This window comes from Grus americana, chromosome 19 (assembly GCF_028858705.1).
Source record: "Grus americana isolate bGruAme1 chromosome 19, bGruAme1.mat, whole genome shotgun sequence".
In the NCBI taxonomy this organism is placed as follows: domain Eukaryota; kingdom Metazoa; phylum Chordata; class Aves; order Gruiformes; family Gruidae; genus Grus; species Grus americana.
Genome location: NC_072870.1, coordinates 10204141 through 10224777, shown reverse-complemented (window position 1 = coordinate 10224777; position 20637 = coordinate 10204141). Strand labels below are relative to the sequence as shown.

The window sequence follows — 20637 nt, the reverse complement described above, 5'->3', positions numbered from 1 at the left end:
GCTGAAGGTGGGGTTAGGGTTTAGAAAGTTCTCAGGACATTGTATTGAGCAGCTTCTCTTAACAGAGTAACTGCGCTTTATAGAGAGTGGATAGATGTGCTGTGAGGAATGGGGTTGCTTTCCTTCCAAGTCGTAGAGCATAAAACTAGGCAATAAAATGCATTACTTTGCATAGCAAACAGTCACTTTATTTTTAGAATACTTTGCCCAATGCTCCACCTTTCTGTATGCAATCAGGATGAAGAGCATGTCATTCTCCCTGATAATCTGGTTATGCAGTAACTAAGAATTCTAAATGTAACAAAGGTCAGAAGATTTTTTTTTTTTCTTGCTGTTTGCCCTAACAGTGCTTGGTCATCTGATGATATATAAAAACTGCAGAAGGCAGTATAGGTGTCCAAAGGAGGGAAGTCATGTCTGCACGTTGGGAAACACTGCTGATGAAAATCATAGGGCAGAGATTGCAGGTGCTGCTTTCTGCATGGCTTCCTAAATTAACAGCAGATGCATGCAGATTTCTCAGGCATTTATGGCAGCAGAAAGGACGGTGCCCAGGCTGAACAGCCCTCTGAATGAAAAGATTACATCTCTGCCATTGAGATGCTTGCAGATTTATCACATGACCGATATCAGTGCTTTTTATGAAGCTGGTGCACACAAAGTACCAAGTTCAGATCTGCAGTCCAAATCTCTTTCCATCTCTCAACACGGAGAGATGATAACTGTTTTGCCATAGGATTTTTCTCTGATGAGGTTTAGAGAAGTTCAGTCACACACAGTCTCTGCCCGCAAAGGATAAAGTGGATGAAATAATTATATTTATGCCTCAATATTTTTTTTTATTTTCCCTTAGCTTTTAGAAGATGATCCATGGCCACGACTGAATGCTTCTGAGCCTATTCCTCCCCTCATGCATAGCAACATGATCTCAGAAAAATATTTAGAGCTGCCAAACGAGATTGCCAAAAGCAATTTACCTTCATCAGGAGCAATCCTGAAGGATTCAGGCCCGCAGGAGGAGAAGTGCAGCAAAGCATTGGCTTTGAGGATACACGAATCCTACAGTAACGGTTTGTCGGTCAGTCTCTCCCCTTCCAACTCCACAAATTCAGGCACGGACCAAAAAAGCTTCAAGGTGTCCCCTAATGGCCAAACAAAAGCCCAAGATGCAGAGAGGACACCCACAGCAAACTTTAAAAGGACATTGGAAGAATCCAACTCTGGCCCAGCTGTGAAGAAGCCAAGACGTGGCCTGAGTCGAAACATTAGTGTCCAGCCAGAAGGCATGTCCGCAACTCCACAGCGCAAAAACTCAAACAAGCTGACCATGCGACGCAGCCTGCGGGGCCAGAAGAAGCTTGGCAACTCGCTCTTCCACCCGCCCAGGAAAGCGGTCTGCGTGTGCTGAAGGGTGTTTGTGTAAGGGAGTGTGTATTTTGGTCTGATTAGAATTTTAAAGTTGGTGCAGAAGTCTGAAGTTCTTCCTGTTTATCTTTTTTTAAAGTAGAAAACTTTTTTTGGTATCAAACAGCTTTATCCCAGCCTTGTACTTGCTTGTATTATAACTGTGAATTTTGTAGATGTGTAGGGTATAAGTCACTGTAAAATGTGTGTAAATTTGTATTCCTTCATATAAATGTAGTCTCTTTTTCTTCCTTGTATAATTGTTACAGCGGGGCTAAACCTTGTTTTAAAAAAAAAAAAATAATCCTTTTTGTTAATTTACTAAAGTCATGAATTTGTATACGCTTCTTGTGATGAGAATTTCACAACTTTTTAACTAAAGTAAATTATTAAACAGAATGGAAGATATGTATTTTCGTAGTACTATATGTTCCACCTAAAGTATGTCTTTTAGAGAATACACTAGGTCTATATTTTGTTTTTAAATTTTAGATTTCTCTACTCAGAAATGAAATGTACGTGGAAGCAGAGATCTTGTGTAAGCTTTACACAGTCTTGCTTGACACAGCTCAATGTCGATTTCTTTATGTTAATTAAAATACTATGCAGTATCTTATTTAGTTGTATTTTTTGTAATGTTAATCGTCAAAGTATTTAGCAAAAAAGTGTGTGTTTTAAAACTCCCAACTCCCCAAAGCATCCTAAAAGCCATTCCCATCCCCTGTTATAAATGATGGCATTTTTATCCAGGCATAACTATGCCCTGTGGAGGCATGAATTTTCTGCTATTCCAATACTGATGGTGCTGCTAATACCTTTCAACGTAAGTTCTTAAATTATTTTATGACTATTTTCACTGAGTATGTGGACCATGTGTATGTTCACCTAAATAAAACACGTGAAACTTTGATGGGGGGTGCCTTTTGTTTTTAATTTCAAGCTTAAGTTTTGCTGAGCACATTCATATTTATTTTCTATTCATTAAAATCTAATAGTTGTCCCCTTCTTCGCTGTGGCTATGTGGCTTATGAAGCAAGACATTCCATGTAGTTTTATTATGGAATTGATCTTGGCACTTTAACAAACATTCGTATAAACTGTAGCAATATATAACCTGCATTTTTTGTTTAATGGGGAAGTAAAAGGCCAGTATTTTATTCCAGTATTTATAGAATCTAATTATTTACTGCTGGAACAATAAAACATGGGTTGAAATCAGGCCTGCTATCTATATCTGTTACCATGGTTACAGAAATCCTAGAGGGAATTGCAAGCTTTCTGCAACTGTGTAATTCTCTTTCACCCATCCTGTGAATGCAGCGCGCTCTCACAAGATGAGAGTAATGGTCTGTCCAAATTGGATCCTGCAAGAATTTCTCTCTGTGTATATATACAGACATATGGGATGTAACCTATGGTTAACAAAGTTTTGCTGTAACTGATGGTGAAATTATACACCGTATATGGGGGGTATACAGAAGCCAACAGCAGCTATATATACTTACCTAGCCACAGTCTTTGCCACAAACTAAGTAATTGTCTATTTTCAATTTAACCTCATGACATTCAACCTCTTAAAGATGACTGGTCACAATAAACATGCAAGTGTAACACATTAATTAATGAGTATCTGTACTGCTGTTTGTACTGTAAGTATGCAAAAGCAAAAAGACTGGAGCAGTTTTCCTGTTTATTTTTGCTCTCTCTATAAACAAAATCAAAATTTTCACCAAACTCTGCGTTCGTAAATGTGTGCTGCCTCCTCCTCCCCCATTTCCTGACAACAGTTCCTGACTTGAGCGTCTCCAGCTGGAGGGACAGACATTGGCTTCTTCCACTTTTAATAAGCCAAACAAAACCTACACTTTTTCCTGGGAAAGCTGCTGACTGATGGTAAGCGTTAACCAGTCGGAGCTCCTCTGCAGCAGCGATGAACTCACTTGCTCTTACAACCTGGAGCAGTTTACTTGGCCCACCCGGGGATCGTTTGAGTTCTCTGAAATCAAAACCAAGACAGGGACTTTACAACTAACGTGTGAACAGTCTCCTTTTGGTAAAAATCAACTCTGAATTACACCAACTTTTCTTTTTCTTGTGAAATAAAGCCCCAATATGCGTGAAAACAGTTCTGCATCACCAACAAGGTGCTGAAAGCATGCAGGACACGCACCACCCTGCTGCGCTTCCAAAAAGAAAAAACCAAACCCTCTAGCACCGCAATTCTCCTGCGGGGCAACCTGTCAGTCGAGAACCACGGCTTGAAATTCTCAGGGCGAGGGGCGTGAGAACGGCCACGCTTTTACGGCGATGGGTACTTTGTGAAGAGGTGTGCCGTCTTACGCTCTTCCGTCGGTGTTTAATGTTTTTCGCTATCTAGAGTATGACTGGTGGTTACAGAATGGGGGCGGATCCCCAGTCCGGATTTCTGAGGTACCCGCTGCCTGGAGGCCCGACCGGGTTGTGAAGCGCTGCCTACGGGGGGCGGCGGCTCACCCGCGGGAGTCTGTGCGGCGCTGGGCGCCCCTGCACATCCGTGATCCCTCCCCGCCCCCGCCTGGGGCAGCGCTGCCGAACCCAACCTGAGGGAAACCCGCTCCTACCGACCGCGAGCCGCCGGCTGCAGCCGCTCCTGGCGGGGGGGGGGGACGGGACACACACACACGCTCCCGCTGAGGGGCGGCCTCGGCCCCCGGCCCCCTCACCACCCCGGGGCAAAGGCCCCGCCCCGACGAACGTCGCCGCAGCCGCTTCTGCGTCATCGCGCACGGCCGCGCGGAAGGTAAACACTTCGCGAACGCTTCGCGTGGGCGGAGCTTTCCCCGCCAATTGGCGGCTCGGCGCGTGACGCGCCCGCCTCTCCACTCCCCCCCCCCCCCCGCTGCTCCGCCTCCGCCCACGTGCGCGGGACTGGCGCGGCGGCTCTCGCGAGATCCCGATGTAAACAAAGCTGCGGGTGGGGGCAGCGTCAGACGCCTTTCGCCGTCTCAACCGAGCTTGGGGCGCAGCCGCTCTCCGTGTCCCCCGCGCCCCGCCTACTGTTGGCGAGCGGGATCGGGGATTGGCCGTCAGCAGGGAGCAACTCGCCTTCGGAGCCGTCTGATTGGCTAGCAGCGCGCGGTGCGCTGGGTGTCATTCCCCGTGGGGGTCCCAAACACTGTCAGTGAGGAGCCGGGCGGAGGGGAGAGGCGGCAGGTGAGGGGGACGGGGCGGCCGCCGGCGGGGACGGGACTGGCGCCCGCGGGCCGAGACCGGGGCCGGGAGCGCTGGGTGGGGGCTGTGGGACGGGCCGGGGCTCCGGGGGAAGCTCTGTGGCCGGCTCTGAGGGCGAGTGTGGGGATGTGAGGCCGGGCAGGGGCCGGGGCGCTGAGGGAGGGCGGGGGCCGGCGGGCAGGGCGGGGGCCTGAGGGAGGGCGGGGGCCGGCGAGCAGGGCGGGGGCCTGAGGGGGGTCACCGGCAGCCGGCTCGGGAGGGCGCAGGGCGTACGGAGAGGGGCGTCCGGTGGGTCTCGGCGCTTCCCCGGATGGCCGCGGCCTGATTCACGGGGCGGCAGTCGGGGGAGAGGCCGGTCAGGTTGGAGCGTTTTGTTCTGGAGTTGCTCAACAGCGGGTGGCTGAGGGTGCTCAGGGCTTTCCGGCCGCCGCCGCTCGGGGCCGGTGCTCCCGCCTGTGGGAGGGCTCCCGCGCGGCACAGCCCCGGTGGTGCAGCTTCTCAGGCGCTGGAAGTTGCGGTGCCCGTGACAGCACGCAGCGAGCACCGGTCGCACAGGTGTCCCGCTGGATTAGGGCGTGACACGAAGTGATATCTTGCCCTTTACGTGCTGGGTTGGGTTTTTTTTTTTTTCTTTTATGGTTACTTGGCGTGTGTGTCAAACTTCAGTTGTATTGCTGAAGGTTTAGTTATTAATTTCTGTGGGGCTCAGTGTTCATTCTTGCCTCGCTTAATGGGATGTTTCTCACAAAGATTGCCCAAACGTGAAGTGGTGCTGTTGACTGGTACCACATCGGGGATTTGGCTTTTCCTCTCACTTCATGTGAGAGGTTTGTGGTTTGGGGCGGGGGGACAATGGAGCAGCGGAATGGCGGGCTGCAGAGGGGGCTGGGATCTGTGGGGCTCCTCAGGTGGATTTTTTGCCTTTAGGAATGCGATGCTGAATTTTCATGTGGAAGAACAGAAGCATGAAGAAAAACGTGAAGGCGGCACAAAAAGCTGACGTAAAAAGCAGAATGTGTTCCATCACGCTTTTTGTGTTAGCTTCAATGTAACCCATTACGGATTCTCAAGAGTACAATACACTGCAATTGTGATTGTACGTTATTTTTATATAATTATTTTCTAAGATAACAGCCCATTAGTAAATAATGGTCTTACATAATGGTGATAACTGTGTGCCTGTACCACTCTCTTTAATGTACAGTTTGAAGACAACTTTCTACTTTATCATGCAGGTCCATGTTCTTTTTTTTGCTTTTACATACATTGCAGGAGCTGTAGTCATTGAGATTCTGAAAAAAGAAGGTGTTTGGTTGGTTTTTTCAAGAGTGCTGTATAGGGGCATAATGCCTTATAGGTTTGTATAAGTCAAGCTTCCTTCTTCAAGAGGTTTTTATGATCCTGAAGAATATGTCAAGAACTGGTGTAATAAATAATCCTGATAGAAATTTTTCTTGAAAAGAAACGTGTTTCTTATAGGTATCTGCAAAGAAACAATGGCGACAGAATCTCCACGCCGCCCTAGTAGATGTACTGGAGGAGTGGTTGTGCGCCCGCAAGCTGTCACGTAAGCACGTTCTAGTAGAGTAGCCCATATTTGAAATGTTTTTAATTTTCTTGTAGAAGAACCTAGCCTGAATTTTCTTTCAAAGCCAGCTGTGAGAGCTTGTGTTGACAGTACAGTTTTGTTGCATTGAATATCTCCCAATAAAATAAACTAAACAGATGTTGCATTCCTGTCTCCTATGAGTGTGCAGGTCAGACCGTCTCCATAAATGGGATGCTTTTAGCTTAATACACCAAAACCCTCAAAGTGCATGTTTTAAAGATGAATACTTTATCTTGCAATGTTTTGTTGTTTGTTTACACAGTTTTGGTTGCTGTACAAACACCGCACTAGCTGTAGATCAATGATTGCAAACTTCTTAATCTAGAAGGAACATGTGTAGCATGTTCCTTTCTTCCTGTTCTTTTTAATAATACCTTGTCACAGGAGTGGATATATTAAACCATAGAAGCCAGTCATTAAAGGCCTTCGGTAAGTAGAATTGTGGATTCTAATCTTTCCTGCTTAAGAGACCAAAACCAAGAACAAAGGAAGAAGCCACCTCTCTCCAGTCAGAGCACATAAGCAACCATCTTTCTGCTTGGGCATCCTTATTTTCATTGTGTTCACATGAAAAGACCTTCGTGGCAAAAGAGCTTAGTAAGACAGTCTGGAAGATTTAAGGCCTCATCTTTGTTAAAGGATTTTTGTAGCAGTTGTTTTTTTTCCTGGACATGTTTATACTCCTGAATTGCTGCTGCAAAATGGCGCTGTACTGAAACGTTCACTTGTACTACCAGTTTTAGCAGCTATTAGCTTGCCACTGGAGGTAGCTGTGTATTTCAACATCAAGGTTCACTTTATTTTTACCAGGGAGCATAAGGAAACCTATCATTGTAACACAAAAAGTTGTGTTAGAGGTTTGTCTTACAGCTATGTGATAGAATAAGCATTTTTTTATGTTGCAGAATTTCTCAACAAACACATTTCTGTTTGTAATCACCTGTTCTTCAAAGTACACCTTAAAAATATAATAATAGAAAAACACTGTAAGAATAAGTGTTGTTCTGTTCTGTTGTTTTATTGAATATGGTGGCTTGTTTCTGAGGTATGTCTTTCCACCTCAAAAATTTTGGTCTTTCTGATGCAAGTTTGTGTATGTTGAGCAGCCTGCTGCAGCGTTCTGCTGCTTATGTTAAACTCCGAGATTCTTACTAGCAGAAGGTTTGTTTTGGTGGCTTTTGTTGTTGTTGTTTTGGGTGGTTTTAGGCACTTTAAAGATATCTTGTTGGAAGTTTTTTAACTTCAGGAGAGACTTAGAGTACAATCACTGAATAAAACATTTCCCAAACATCAACTTTGTCTCAAGGTGTACTTGGGGGGGAGGATGAAAAACAGTACTTAATTCATGAGCTGAAAAATGAAGACAGTATGACTCTTGCTGGTAGGCATTCACGTGAGAACTTCAAACGCTGTATTTAATACTATACCTGTAGACAAGTATTATTGCTAGGTAATAAAGGGCTCTGAAGGTATACAAAGACAGTTCTGGTGACCTACATAAATCAAAGAAGAAGTAGCTCTAGAAACCACAGCTCATTTATGAGGCCTCAGCTTAGAGCATAAGACAAACTTTGATGCAGTAATCCTTGGGCTGCTGAACAAAGTCTAGTTTTGTCATGAGTTGGAATAAGCTTTCTAAAATTTAACACTTTCATGTTTTAGATTTATCTTTGTTTTCAGAAGGGAGTCAACCAGTTAAGCTGATCCAGGTGTTGTAGTGTTTGACTCTAAGTATCTTCTGCATTGCTCTGTATAGGGCAGAGTACTTCTTAAATACTAACCGCTCCAATTTCTATTAAAATAATCTTACACAGCACAGTTTCAGAAAGCACAAAGAAAACGTGTACCTTAGGGCATCAAGAATCTGGATTTCCTAGTTTATGATTTTTCTTTGTTGCTGTTAGAAATCTTGAGTTAGCACAGGAAAATGTACTACCAATGTAAAAATTGATTTGGGGGCTGCCAAAGCTGTTGTCTAAAGAGTTGTTTTTTTTTTTTTAAATAGTCTCAGACTTTATGAAGATAGCTCTTGTTGCCAGCATGTTTCAGTATTACTCATTGCAGAAAACACAAACTTTTTGTGTTGTTTCAACACCGTCTGATATAGTCAACCCACATTGTACGTTGCTTAGCAGTTACACAAGAGACTCGGCACTCATGCAGGGATAAGCTAATAAAAGCATTAGTTTGAATCTACCAGAACAAATGTATCTTGTGCTATATACTATTCTAAATCATTGGTGTTAATGAACTTCGAAGAAGGAATAGCTTCCCAAGCTATAAAATCTTATCTGAAAATACCCCCTTACTATTCTTAGTTAGGATTTTGTTCCATCTCCTGCCCCTAACCGCTACTACTTATTTCATCATTGTACATAATGCATATGAGGTCTTAAAGTTTACTTGCCCCATGAGGAGAGTCCTCATGTTCATGTTTTAATATCCAAATCAAGTAGAAAAATACTGAAGAATAATTTCCAAATGCCTGTTCTACTTTAGTCAGCCACTCTGATGTGGAGAGCATGGTTTATTTCTTGCCTGTTATATTTTATACTTTTCCCATAAGCAATTATTTCATGAATGGATATCACATAGCTTTTTACAGGCCACTATTTATATTATCAGAGTACTTGGCAGTATATTAAAGTAACTGCATTGTATACTTAGTATTTTCCTTTCTTCTAATGATCGTGCATGTTTTCTCTGGTGATATGTCTTATTTAATATATTCCCAACTGTTTCTAAGCTTCAGTGGTAGTTAAAAATTCTCCTTTTGTTTTCAAGGGAACAGTCATATATGGAAAGCGTTGTTACGTTTCTTCAAGATGTTGTGCCACAGGTATGTGTAGATCTTTAAAACTATTTCTTCGGTGTATAACGCTGTTGAAGTGTGTGTCAGGTGGACCAAAATATCGTTGAATAACAAAAGCCAAATTTTTGGTTTTTAAAATGTGAGTCTTGAGACTAGACTTTTGAAAGTGTAGACTGCATGCCATCTGAAAATTTGGCCTACAGATTTCCTCCGATAGGTAATAATTTAAATGAAAGTCTTAGCTACCCAGAAGTTGAAGAATTGCAATATAAATAGCAGGAGGAAGATTGCAGCCTTTTCCTATGATAATTTTGGTAATAGAATAGTTGGGAAGCAGAGAGACTGGGCATACTACTTGCTCTGCCTCTTACAAATAGGTTTTTTCCAGGTTGTAGTGGAAAACCTATGTATGAACCCTGGCTGAATTGGTTGTTAAACAACTTTGTAGACACCTTTTCTCACCTTAGCTTTTATCATTGGCTGAAAAGGAGAAAGTTTCTTTTGCCTCCTTTACTCCCTCTTTTTTTAAGTTGCCTCAGAGTGTCCTGGCTACTGTGGGACTGTGGAGCTCTGCCTAACCCGTTGTTCTCAGCATGCTGAGTTTTGCAAAACAGGAGTCCTCGCTCTGCTTTCCCCACCCCCCCGCCGGGATCTTGCTCTTTGGAGAATAACTATGATGCTTACATCTGCTCTTGGTCATAGTTTTTGCAGGTAGCAGCAGCGTGAACTGGAACAGTCGCTTCTGTATTGCTCACGGGCCTTTTGATAGCAGAGGGAAACCGATTTTGTTTTGTTACTGTTTGGGAAAGCTGTAGTCAGTAGTGGCGAAGCATTGCAGCTAATTGCCTGTAGCCTCAGGAAACTGTCTTGGTTCTTATTTGAAGGATTATCTTAGTCATGAATTTCTTCAAAAATAATACACAAAATTTCCCCTCACTAATGTTAATTTGTGAAATGCATTTTGGACTCATGGTCAAAATTAAAAATAGTCATACTTTCATTTAAAAGACTGCTGCATTCCACACACACCCCCTTTTTTTCCCCTCTGTAGTTAAAGGATACAGTCTGTATTTTATTTTACAAATCAGTTTGTCTTGGAAGCATGGAATGTGATTTGTTTTGAAAAGTAATACCCACACTTATTTTTTAAATTTGTATTTTTAGTTCATGTTATTGCTTTTCTGGCATGTATTAAGTGATTATACAAGCTCTTTTCATATTTAATCCAAAATACTGCACAGTATTTTGTTATAATTCATTTGGAAGTGAAGGTATTTCTACTGTAGCTCACGTTCTTACTACCACAGTTTCTCCTGAGAACTGTAAAACTTGGAGTTTGGAAACACTACAAGTCTCCTTCACAGTTTCTTTTTGTATCTCATCTTTTTATGGAAATCTGTAGAACACAGAACTGAAACATGGATCTGTTCTACTGGAATTACAGTTTATTCTCTTTTAAATGGCTATACTAAAGATGCCACAAACATAACTAAAATATGTCAGTAAAAGAAGCTATGTAGTTAAGGTCTCTTAAATTAAAGAGAATTTTAAAAGTAAAAATGCCTCACAATGAGAACCTCTAACATTGCTTTTAGAAGCAGCGTACGACTGCTAAAGTTAAAGATCGTGGAAGGCATGGTATTTTAGTTTGGCTAAAGTGCTGTAAGTCACGTGGCATTTCTAACCTGCTCCAGAAGACTTTTATGTCTTGTCATTTCGACATGAGTAACTGATGTTACGCTTCCTGGTATACGTTGATCATGGCACCATTCATTTTTGAAGCAAAACCTCACAGGAGTACTGGTGATGATAAGAACTGATGTTCCCTCCTATGGTCTATAGAGGGAGAAAAAGGGTATTAAACTTTCTTATTTCAACCCTTTTGCTTTTTGTCCAGGCCTACAGTGGTACCCCACCAGCAGAAGAAAAGGAGAAGATCATCTGGGTCAGATTTGAAAATGCAGATTTAAATGGTATGGCTTCATTTTCTCTCACTTATTTTTGTGATTTTGGGGTCCATGTACAATAATTTCAGTCAGCTTTATCAGTAAGCATTGTTGACTCTAAGTCTTTAATTTCCCTGTTCTAGATAGACTAAATTCTAAGTGAATAACTGCACTTTTGTTCGATATCTACCAAATAGAACAAGTAGGCCTTGTGACTTCATCTAAAGGCAAACTAACTCTTGCTTAGGAAGAGGGGCAAATAAAAAAAATAAAATTCATTTCTTTTCCTTAAGGTAGTTGAAAACAAAGCATGGAACTAAATGTGTTTAATCTACTGTTTGATATTTAAAGCCAGAATGTCTAACTGTGAATCCAGTCCAGGTCCCAGGTACATTTTCAGTGGTGTGTTAGAATTCAGAATAACCTAGAAAGGAAGAGTGGTTGGGTAAAACGAGCAGGAGATTCCATGATGTCTTTCGGGGAAATAATAGAGCAGAGCCACAAAATATTCTTAAAATGTAAACTTGTTTATCACTTCCAGTGTATCTTAATGAATCATCAGCAGACTACTGACTTAGTGCAGAAGACAGATCTCCGACCTTTTTAAGAGAAAATTATGATTGTTACAAGCTCTTTCTAAGAGCATCAAGTGGATGCCCACTTGAGATCTGAGCTGTTTTACCTGTCTATCCTGGTTACCTTTTTTTGAATAAGGAAGGTTAGAGACTGAATTGAGACATGGTTGAATGCTGCTGTCAGGTCATTACTTCTTGAATTAATTGACTACCTTGGGGTTGCTTGTGGTGTGTGGTATGTGTGCTTGTCGTAGCTGGGGAACTAAGGACCTGCCTTCTGGCGAACACTGGATTTAAGTTTTTCAGCAAATTGCTGTTTCTCGTCTGCCATCTTATTTCCCTGTCTAGAGCTCTATGGTAGAGGCTCATTCTGGTTTCAGATGAAGTAATAGCAACCACAGCCAGAGCTGTGATGGGGAATTTTCAGCCTTTCCAAGAAGTTAATAGTGAAGATTATATGTTTTCCAGCTGTTAAAATGGCACAGAGGCTGGCAGTTCATAAATTCATGGTTATTAGAACTAGAAAAGACCTATCAACCTGTACATGGCATTATGTACAGCTTTAGGCTAGTTAAGGTTTGTTTGCTTGTGTATTTGTTTTTCTCATATATTTATTTTTAAAAAATCTCAGGCACTCCCTCTATAGGTTCTTTACTACAGTATAACAAAAACTCTTTAGAATATTTTTCAGAATCCTTCCTATTCTTTTTAAATTTACTTTAATGCAGCCTAATCTGATTGGGCCTGAATACATCCTCTTTCACCATCCTAAATATTTCCTCTCTTTCTTTGATGCTCACCTGCTTGCAGTGAGCTTTTCTTCATTCTGTCATGGTAGAAAATGTAGTTTTAGAGGGCCTTACTCAAGAAAAGCTTATTATTTTTGATTATTATGTTCTGTAGCACTTTTCTTCCTGGGGATTTTATTCTTTTGGTAAGATTGATTTGAAGATTAATTACGTAGTATCTAGAAATAGTTTTGACCAGTCTGTGCATTTGTAATTTCTGTATTAATGTTTATTTTGTTGCTCCTTTGCAAATTTTTCTCTATTTGAAAAATTTACCATGTTTTATTAATCATTGGGAAAAGAATTGCAGAAGTTTTTCGGGTATTTAGTGACAACCCACACTGTAATCCAGAAAATTTTTCTCCATTTTAAATTATAATGCTTTCTAACCTCTTTGTGAAACTTTAACAGTTCTATTATGTTTACCTAAAAGAATATATTTCAGTATTGTTCCAGGCATAAAAATTTAAACCACTTTGCTTGCTTTTACTTATGGCAACAGAAACATGCAATGAGAGAACACCATCTACTATAACTCACACCAGCCATAGTTGATCCTAACCTGTTTATAACAGCTTTGATATTTAAACCCAATTTAGATACATCAAGGAATATGGAGTTTCATGAAATACATAGCACCGGGAATGAACCACCATTACTGCTAATGATCGGATACAGTGATGGAATGCAAGTCTGGAGCATACCTGTAAGTACAGAGTTCACTTCACTTCTATGCCAGAGGCTTCTTTTGTTTGTAATGTTGTGTTATTACTTTAATATTTTAATTTATTGAAGTGGAAAGAGCCAACATTTACCATCAATGTCATATGGTTTGGATGTAATACGCTTATCTTAAGATTAATACTGAGCATAGATCAAACACTTGAATTCATATATCTTCAGATTTGAGGGCTTTTTACAAATTATTTCTGTTAAGTAAATTTTCAGAATCAAATTGGGAGTAGTGTTGGACATCATGGAATAGTTTGTATCCCAGAAAGGGCAGAAATCTTTTTGACTTACAGAAAGGAATAAAGGTGGAATATATGAAAATAATTTGTTTGTCCCAGGAATGCAAGTATGACAGTATTAGTAGTATTTTACAATCACATGTTTGTCATGTACGTGATTTGCAATTTTAATTTTATTAAAGTCTATGTGTACATATGGGTTTGATTTCATGCTGTCATACACACACCCTGCAGTTTGTGTTTCAGAGTGGTTTATGAGCACATGGTCTTAATTTGGGGAATTTCCCCCAAATTTCTTGAAACTACAGAATAAAGTTTAATACAGTAGGTCATAAAATTCTTAACTTAAAAAAAATAAAATTGCTTATAACACCTTGTCCTTCAAAATAATGTAGAGAGGATGGATTTCTTTCCCTTTGTAAAATACATTGTTTTTTTACAAATGCGTATTTTTTTTATAACTTTTCGGTTAGCTACATAGGACATGTGTTTATATACCAGTAGCTTAGTATAATAGAAAATAATGTTAATCTGTCCACCAAAAGTTAAGTTAAATTGAGTTTCACTGGATTGTGGGAGAGTTGGTTTTTCCCATCCTTGATTGCATATTGTTAGCTGGAGATGAAGAAAAAAAACCAACTGCTGAGCTTTTGAATTTAAAGGAGAGTTTAATGGAAAAGATGTAAGACCTAGTATTCTTCACTAAATTGAGTAACTTTTTACTAAAATTTAGGAACTAACCAAAATATAGGAAATTTTATCTATTTGTATGTCCCAAGAAACTACATCTAATTCTAATTTTCATGGCGCTATTTTTAATGGAGCAAAACACATCTTTTGATTGTGGTGGATTTTGAGTTGGTTGGTTTTGGGTTGGGTTTTGTTTTTTTTTTAATCTGCCTTACACTGGAATGACTTTGAATACTAAGAAACAGATTTATAGTGTATAATGAGTTTTGCACAGTATTTTGAAGACTGATCAGTTTTATATTAGTGTACAAATCAGATTATTAAAACAGTTCCAAAAGGCGCTGCTTTGTTCTTCGAAGTGTATTACAGAAAACAAACATTAGGTGTCACTAAGATACTGAGCTAAGAGAGGAAACACAACTGCAGCAGCACCAGGAGTTGCAGCACAAGTTGATCACTTAGTTAAGATACTGTGAGTAGTCACATAGACTTAAGCTAAAGAATTTTTATAAAACAGCTTATTTATCCTGCTGAAATGTTCTTATCCAAATGGATGCATGTTTTCTGAAAAATGTATGGAAGTATGTTGTGTTGATGTGAGGCTTGTCCTGGTCACTCTATAATAAGAAGAGCTTTGTGTCTATCAGAGATTGTTTTGGTTTTCACTTTTTCCCCCTCTGTGTGTGTATGTAACATGCCCTTGCTGTGTGGTTAGGTGAGAGTTCTGTGCATCCCTTTTAAGTGACTTTCTGTGTCCAAACGAAAGTGTCTCTGTCAGAGCTATCTCTATCAATACCCCTGAGAAATTTGTTGTGGGATGGGACCTTACATGTATAAGGAAAGCAAGAATGAAAGAGGAGAGTCACGGTTCTTTGGTACACAAACAGATTAGCTCTGTGTAACCTGTTCTGCATTAGCTGTCTGCATTTAAACTCTAACCTCATGCTACTCTATGGTAAACATGAAATAATTTGATGGAGATGACTAACAAACAATGGGTTAAACTACTTTGTTTATCCGGGCTTATGTGGAGTAAGTGTGTTTACTGGTACCATCAGGCAGGTAGTACAAGGTAGCTTATCCATGTTTCCTAGTGGAAAAGAGGAGTTTTCTCTGGGTTTGTGGGTGGGTTGTTTTTTTCTTTTTTTTTTCTTTCCCTTCTTGTGTCTGAATTAGCCACTAGTTAGTCCACAGAGTACACAGATATTACCCTCTTTTTCAGTAGGATAATAGCCACGTTGTCTTTTTTTTTTCTCTCAGTGTATTTCACTTCATAATTCCTAGATTTTGATAGTATTTAATATTTGGGAAAAATAAGGGAAATAAAATTGCAGGACAGTTTCTCTTAGTGTTGTTCATTTTTTGCAGAGGTATTTTTAATGGGCGGGGGAAAAGTCCAATGAAATGGGAAGAATGCCAAATGTGGAAATATTTTACCATCCGTCTTAAGAATGTCAGTGTATAGATATTGCATCATTTTGTCAGCCCTTTATTTGTATATTCTGTAAAATTCTGAGACCATATCCAGAGAGGTACAGCTTCAACCTGTGCAATTTGTATGTGTTAGTGTAATGTCAGTGTTGGAATCGTTCCTTTGTTAGTAAGATGATCTTGGCGAGTTTCTCGAACGGATGGTCTTTAACATCAATTCTAAATACCTTTTCAGAGCAGGATTTGTATATCCAACAAATCTGGAGGTAACATAACCTGTTTGGTTTTTTTTTTTCCCATGTTGTTGTCGCTTCATCTCTTTTTTTGCTTACTTAGTCTGAGTGAAATAAAATCTGGCAGTTGTGTGACTGATTTTAGAGTTTATTTGGCACCACTTTTTTGTGTCTTTTGGTATTATACAAACCTTCCTCCTTGATCTTGCTGAGTATTTAACTTGTAATTAAGCAGCATTATTCCAGTTAAGAAAAAATGGATCCCTGTAGATTAACAGCCTTTCAATCTGAAAAAGCAACAATTTGACATTTATGTGAAAATCTACTCAGCGCAGCTATTATCTGTAGCATTGTGCTTTTTATTCGTACAATTGAACCTCTATTCAGCACTTAATAAAGTAATGTGTTGCAGGCAGTCCAGTTTGTGTCTGAGTGATTATGAAGTGTTTATGACAGCTTCTAAGCTGACACTCTCTGTAATGGTGTTACATTGACTTCTAAACACCTTTGCAGTCTGCCTCCAGGAGAGTGTGTCTCTCTGCAGTCTGAGTGGTTTCACATTAACATCTCCTTGGAGTAAGATCTTTGACTACAGAAGTGTTACTTGCAAATGGAAGATACCATTAGGGCTGCTTCAAAGGACTGAAATCACGTTTGGACTGCTGGGTGCTGAAGTAACGGCTGGGGTTTTGAAGTGCAGTGTCTAAATCTGTATTGCATAAGAAGCGGAAGGTGTTCATCCAAATGACTTTTCTTTGATCTTTGTTTTGAAATGGGGGTGGAAAGGTTAAAAGTGTTCTTAAAATATGCCTCACTAAGTGGGGAGAAATCTGGGAATATACAAAAGTATGACTAGAAGTTCCTATTTGATAATCGTGCAGTGTAGTTTTGTGTTTTATTTGGAATTTGTTTTTCTCTTCCTCCCAGTTTCATGTTTCAAATACAATTGGAACTGGTTTCTGCCTAATGTGGTTTCCAAGTATCTGTTCTAGATGATCCCGTTCAGGAAAATGCATGTTGGCTGGTTTTGTGGCAGATAATTTTTTTTTTCATTGTATGCTGGAAGCTTCAGAAGTAGAAACATCATCTTAATTTAATGGTTCATATTACAATTAAAAAAAGAATGATCAAGCTGGAGTTGAATAAAGTGGGAACTACCAAAGGGAACTTTTAATAACAAGTGCAGATATATATTTAGGGAAAAATACTCGAAGGTTGTGGTATAATGACGCTGCCACAGACTGAAGGGATGTGTCAGCCCATATGGTAGGTGACTTCCGTGTGGAGACCTCTGGAATGCAGAGGACTCGTTGAACAAGGATGGCATCACACACTGCCATTTCTCCACTGCCAGACCTTAAATTTCTTTAAATGCTGCTGTCAATAATACTGTGATTTATTTATTTTTTTTAAAGTTGTTAAAACTGCCGTTGTGCAGCAGATGGTGTGTATATGTGGATGTATAGATGGATGTATATGGGAAGTCAGACATGCCAGTTCCATTTTGTTTTCTCAATTGTTCACCAACAGTCCGATCTGCTGGGGTTTCAGTGTGGTCCTTTTGGTCCCTTCATAATCCTACCCTTTTTAGAGCTGGGAAAAGGACTGGTCACTTGTCACACAGTAAGCTGCGATCCCTCCACTGGCCAGACCCCTTCCTGACAGAGGGTACCACTGTTAAAGCTTGTATTAGCCACTTGGAAAAATGTAGTAGTGACCTGACCTAGTAACCCTGACAAATGTCTAAGGACTTTACAAAACTTCTATGCGAATAATTTTCTGAGGCTCTGGTTTTTTTACGCTGCAGATGCTAGCAGTATGTAAGAAACTTTCTGGTTTTACACTCATTAAGTGACTGCAGAACTGTTGGAAGTTTTGTTAAACTCGTACTATAACCTACATCCATGGGGGGGAAAAAAGCATGTGCAACAACCTTTGAAAAGGATGTGGTGAGAGGTGTCAGAAGAGTCCAAACGGCATTCCATGTGGCTCTTCTTGATGGGGTCACCGCTAAAATGAAGACTCACAAAGGGTGTTTTTACCCATATTCTGCCTCCTTTCCATTATTATCTGTGTCGTTCTTGTCTTTTTGTAGAAATGAAGTTATTCAAATCAATGTAGAACTGTCCCCCAAATTAGAATTTTATAGGGATTCTGCAGCCTGATCATGCTGAAACTCCTCAATGTATGACAAAGTGAGAACTTTGAGGAAACTGTAACCAAAGGAATTTCTAAGCTTTTATTGTTTTTTAAATTCAATTAATGTTGTCATAATTTTAAATGCTAGGTGCAATTTCATATTTAGTTCAGTCACTAGATTAGATGTCTGCAACACTCTTTGAGCATTTAAATTCTTATAATCTGTAGATGGAGATTTGTTTTGAAGGAAAAAGTGGACTGTTTGAATTTCTAAAGCAAAATGGTAAAAATTATCCTTTTACCTACAGTCCTTCCTTACTCAGTAGCAAGATGACTTGTAGTAGTCTTTAAACCAGCATGATTATATCAGCGTTTTGTGGTGGTATCTGTCAATTGCTTATTGTCATACTATAACATGATATCATGATAATCTAGATCATATTTAAAATGTCTAGCAGAATATTAACCCACACACACCTGATATCTTCCCCGTGGTCTGTGACAGTCTTTTAACATGCAAATAGTTTGCTTTTAGAGTTGTACAGTAGTTTAAACATTGAATTTTGAACTTTGTTTCAGTTTGGTGTATGTTCGATTTTTATTTTTTTTCCCACACCATGTGAAAGCCATTTTCTATGGTTGGAAACTATTAGTTATCCTTAGTGTGAACAAAACTTCTTTTGTTCTGTTTTTTTTATGGGTGCAAACTGGTATGCTCCAAACAATAAAGCTCTGTCATCAAAAATTAACCAGTGCTCCAGATTTCTGGTCTGTCATGTTTTAAGCAGTAGCTTGAGACGTCTAAGTGGAGGAAGGAGGAGTTCCTTGCTCAATCCATTGTTATTGGAAGAGAGCGACGAAGACTTCACTAGGGGCTGGGTTTTGAATCGCACGTTCTTTGCTTGCAGCCTTCCACATACGTCTGGGGCTTGTGGCTTGATACCAGGCACTGGGAAAGCTGAAATGTTCTACCAGACCAGCTTGGAGCCGTCATTTTGGATTCACTCTTTCATAGAACGAGTACCTGAAGCTGCTTTTATAGCTTAATATTCAATTCTTGAAACCTGTTTGGAAATATTCTTGGCTTTTGGAATGGGAAGGAAAAACTTTTAAGAGCTTTGAGAGCTGCCATAGGGACTTGCTACTTAGCTGGATCAAATCCAAAATGGCAGCCACAGCCTAGTTTCTTCACAGGTGCTTTTTGAAGAATTTAAAGCTCTGTTTTTGGTTCATGAAATCTATTTATATTTTGTTTATGCTTATGAGACTGCGTAGCTCAAGGGACCGGTACTGGGACGTGGAGCCTTTTACTTGTACTTGCCAGCCCACGTGTCACCCAAACTGGCAGCGACAAAGTTGCTAGCCATTTAGCGATGGGCCTGGGCTTATGGGGTTTTTTTTACGTAGTTCCTTCTCCCACTTCAGTTCCTTGTGGAATAAGTGTCCCATTCACAGAAAAGATCGGCTGTGTATGGTGGCTGTCTCAGGAGGGAGATAAGGCTTGACCTGGCAGGAAGATCAGACTATCTAATCTCTCTGCTCTGAAGATGGTGCTTTAAGTCAGAATTGATACATGGGGCCTCAGCAATGGTAATAAAGTTTTATGTTTTATATAGATAAATGAAGGGCATTAGCATCAACCACAGTTAATTCAGAATTTTATAAGACTGCAAATAGCAGAAGCTTCTGCTGGTGGTAGTGCTTTAAAAAAAGTTTAATTAAAAGTCAAAGAAAATCTTCAACTCTGAAGCCCTAATGTATTTTTCAATGCCAGGCAAACCAGAGGAACGACCAACTCTTAGTAATTCAGGGCATACAACAAAGTCCAATGCCTTCTAGGATTTCCTATTTCTATAGAACAGTTAAGGACATATAACTTAAGAGTTTTCTTAAGGGATTTTTTATTTTATTTTATGGAGCTATGATCGATTAAGTATTGGTGTTTTAATCTGACCCATGTTGTAGTGTCATACACAGATTTTTTTGTAAACTTTCTGGTGCTTTTTATTGAATTTGACTTTTTCTTTACAAATGAGATGCCAGTGGTTGGGTGGGATCTTGTGTTTGCATTGCAAAATCTACAGTGGAGATGTACCTTAAAATTTGCTCCTTTTTGGCTCCCAGGAGTCAGCAACATATAACCTGCTAAATATGTGAGCTGTGCAGATGGCCGAAGTTATCTGAAATTTTAATTGCTTTTTTCTTAGTTCTACACAATTCCCCCTTTCCTGGGAAGAAAAAAATCCTACACAAACTGAGAGGAAAGGACATGTTACCCTACAGTATTACACATTACAGCGGTCTCAAAACATTTAACTACCTATAATCTCATATTTGTCACTGTCTGATCCTATGGCTTTCATTAGTCCATTTAACCTTTCTTTCTGTAATTTCCCCCAGTATAAAATAGTTACCTTCCAAATAATGAATGTTAGTTATTAAAAAGTAAAAGCATTATATGCATGAGAAGAGCAGAGCTGGGATTTTCATGTTAGGTGCTGAAGTACAAATAAACTTCATTTGTATTTGTACATTTTAGGCTTTTCTTTGAAAATCTCAACTTTAAGCTCTACCAGGTCTTGGCATCACAGGCTAAATAAACACGCTCTCTGGAGTTGAGTATATTTAAGAGCAGAAACTGAGTTAAGAAGGTTTGGCCGCCTTAGTGTATCTTACTTTTGGGACTATAACTTTATTTGAAGTAGATTGGAGTTAGAGCTGATGTGCTGGCATAGTTAAAATATAGGAGGAGGTGACTGAATTGAGTTGGGTTATTTTATGTGAATCACTTCTTCCATACTTTTGTTTTGCTACTTCTTTTCCTTCTTG

The 20637-nt window shown here is 40.0% G+C and overlaps 2 protein-coding genes and 1 long non-coding RNA gene across 15 annotated transcripts in view; 2 read left to right on the top strand and 1 right to left on the bottom strand.

Annotated features, from left to right (window-relative positions):
- PPM1D (protein phosphatase, Mg2+/Mn2+ dependent 1D) overlaps window positions 1-2312 on the top strand; it is a 28168-nt gene extending 25856 nt beyond the window's left edge. The window contains exon 6 of the mRNA XM_054847781.1: window positions 854-2312. Coding sequence (XP_054703756.1) covers window positions 854-1408 — 555 coding nt within the window. The 3' untranslated portion in view covers window positions 1409-2312. The remainder of the gene's footprint in view (window positions 1-853) is intronic.
- On the bottom strand, window positions 1695-4159 carry LOC129215134 (uncharacterized). The gene is made up of 2 exons (XR_008579906.1): window positions 4005-4159; window positions 1695-3400 (listed from the first exon to the last, which is right to left on the bottom strand). It is a non-coding gene; the product is annotated as an uncharacterized LOC129215134 (long non-coding RNA).
- Window positions 4046-20637, top strand: part of BCAS3 (BCAS3 microtubule associated cell migration factor) — a 366627-nt gene continuing 350035 nt past the window's right edge. For 10 of the 13 annotated variants that reach the window (XR_008579901.1, XM_054847770.1, XM_054847776.1 and 7 more), the window contains exons 1-5: window positions 4378-4596; window positions 6094-6181; window positions 9008-9062; window positions 10933-11008; window positions 12944-13050. Coding sequence is in view for 12 of the 13 variants with exons in the window: in XM_054847770.1 (XP_054703745.1) it covers window positions 6111-6181; window positions 9008-9062; window positions 10933-11008; window positions 12944-13050 (309 nt within the window). In the remaining variant the exon portion in view is untranslated. Of the gene's footprint in view, window positions 4184-4377; window positions 4597-5554; window positions 5972-6093; window positions 6182-9007; window positions 9063-10932; window positions 11009-12943; window positions 13051-20637 lie in introns of those variants that run through there. The other 3 variants (XM_054847769.1, XM_054847772.1, XM_054847768.1) reach the window with 3 other exon arrangements.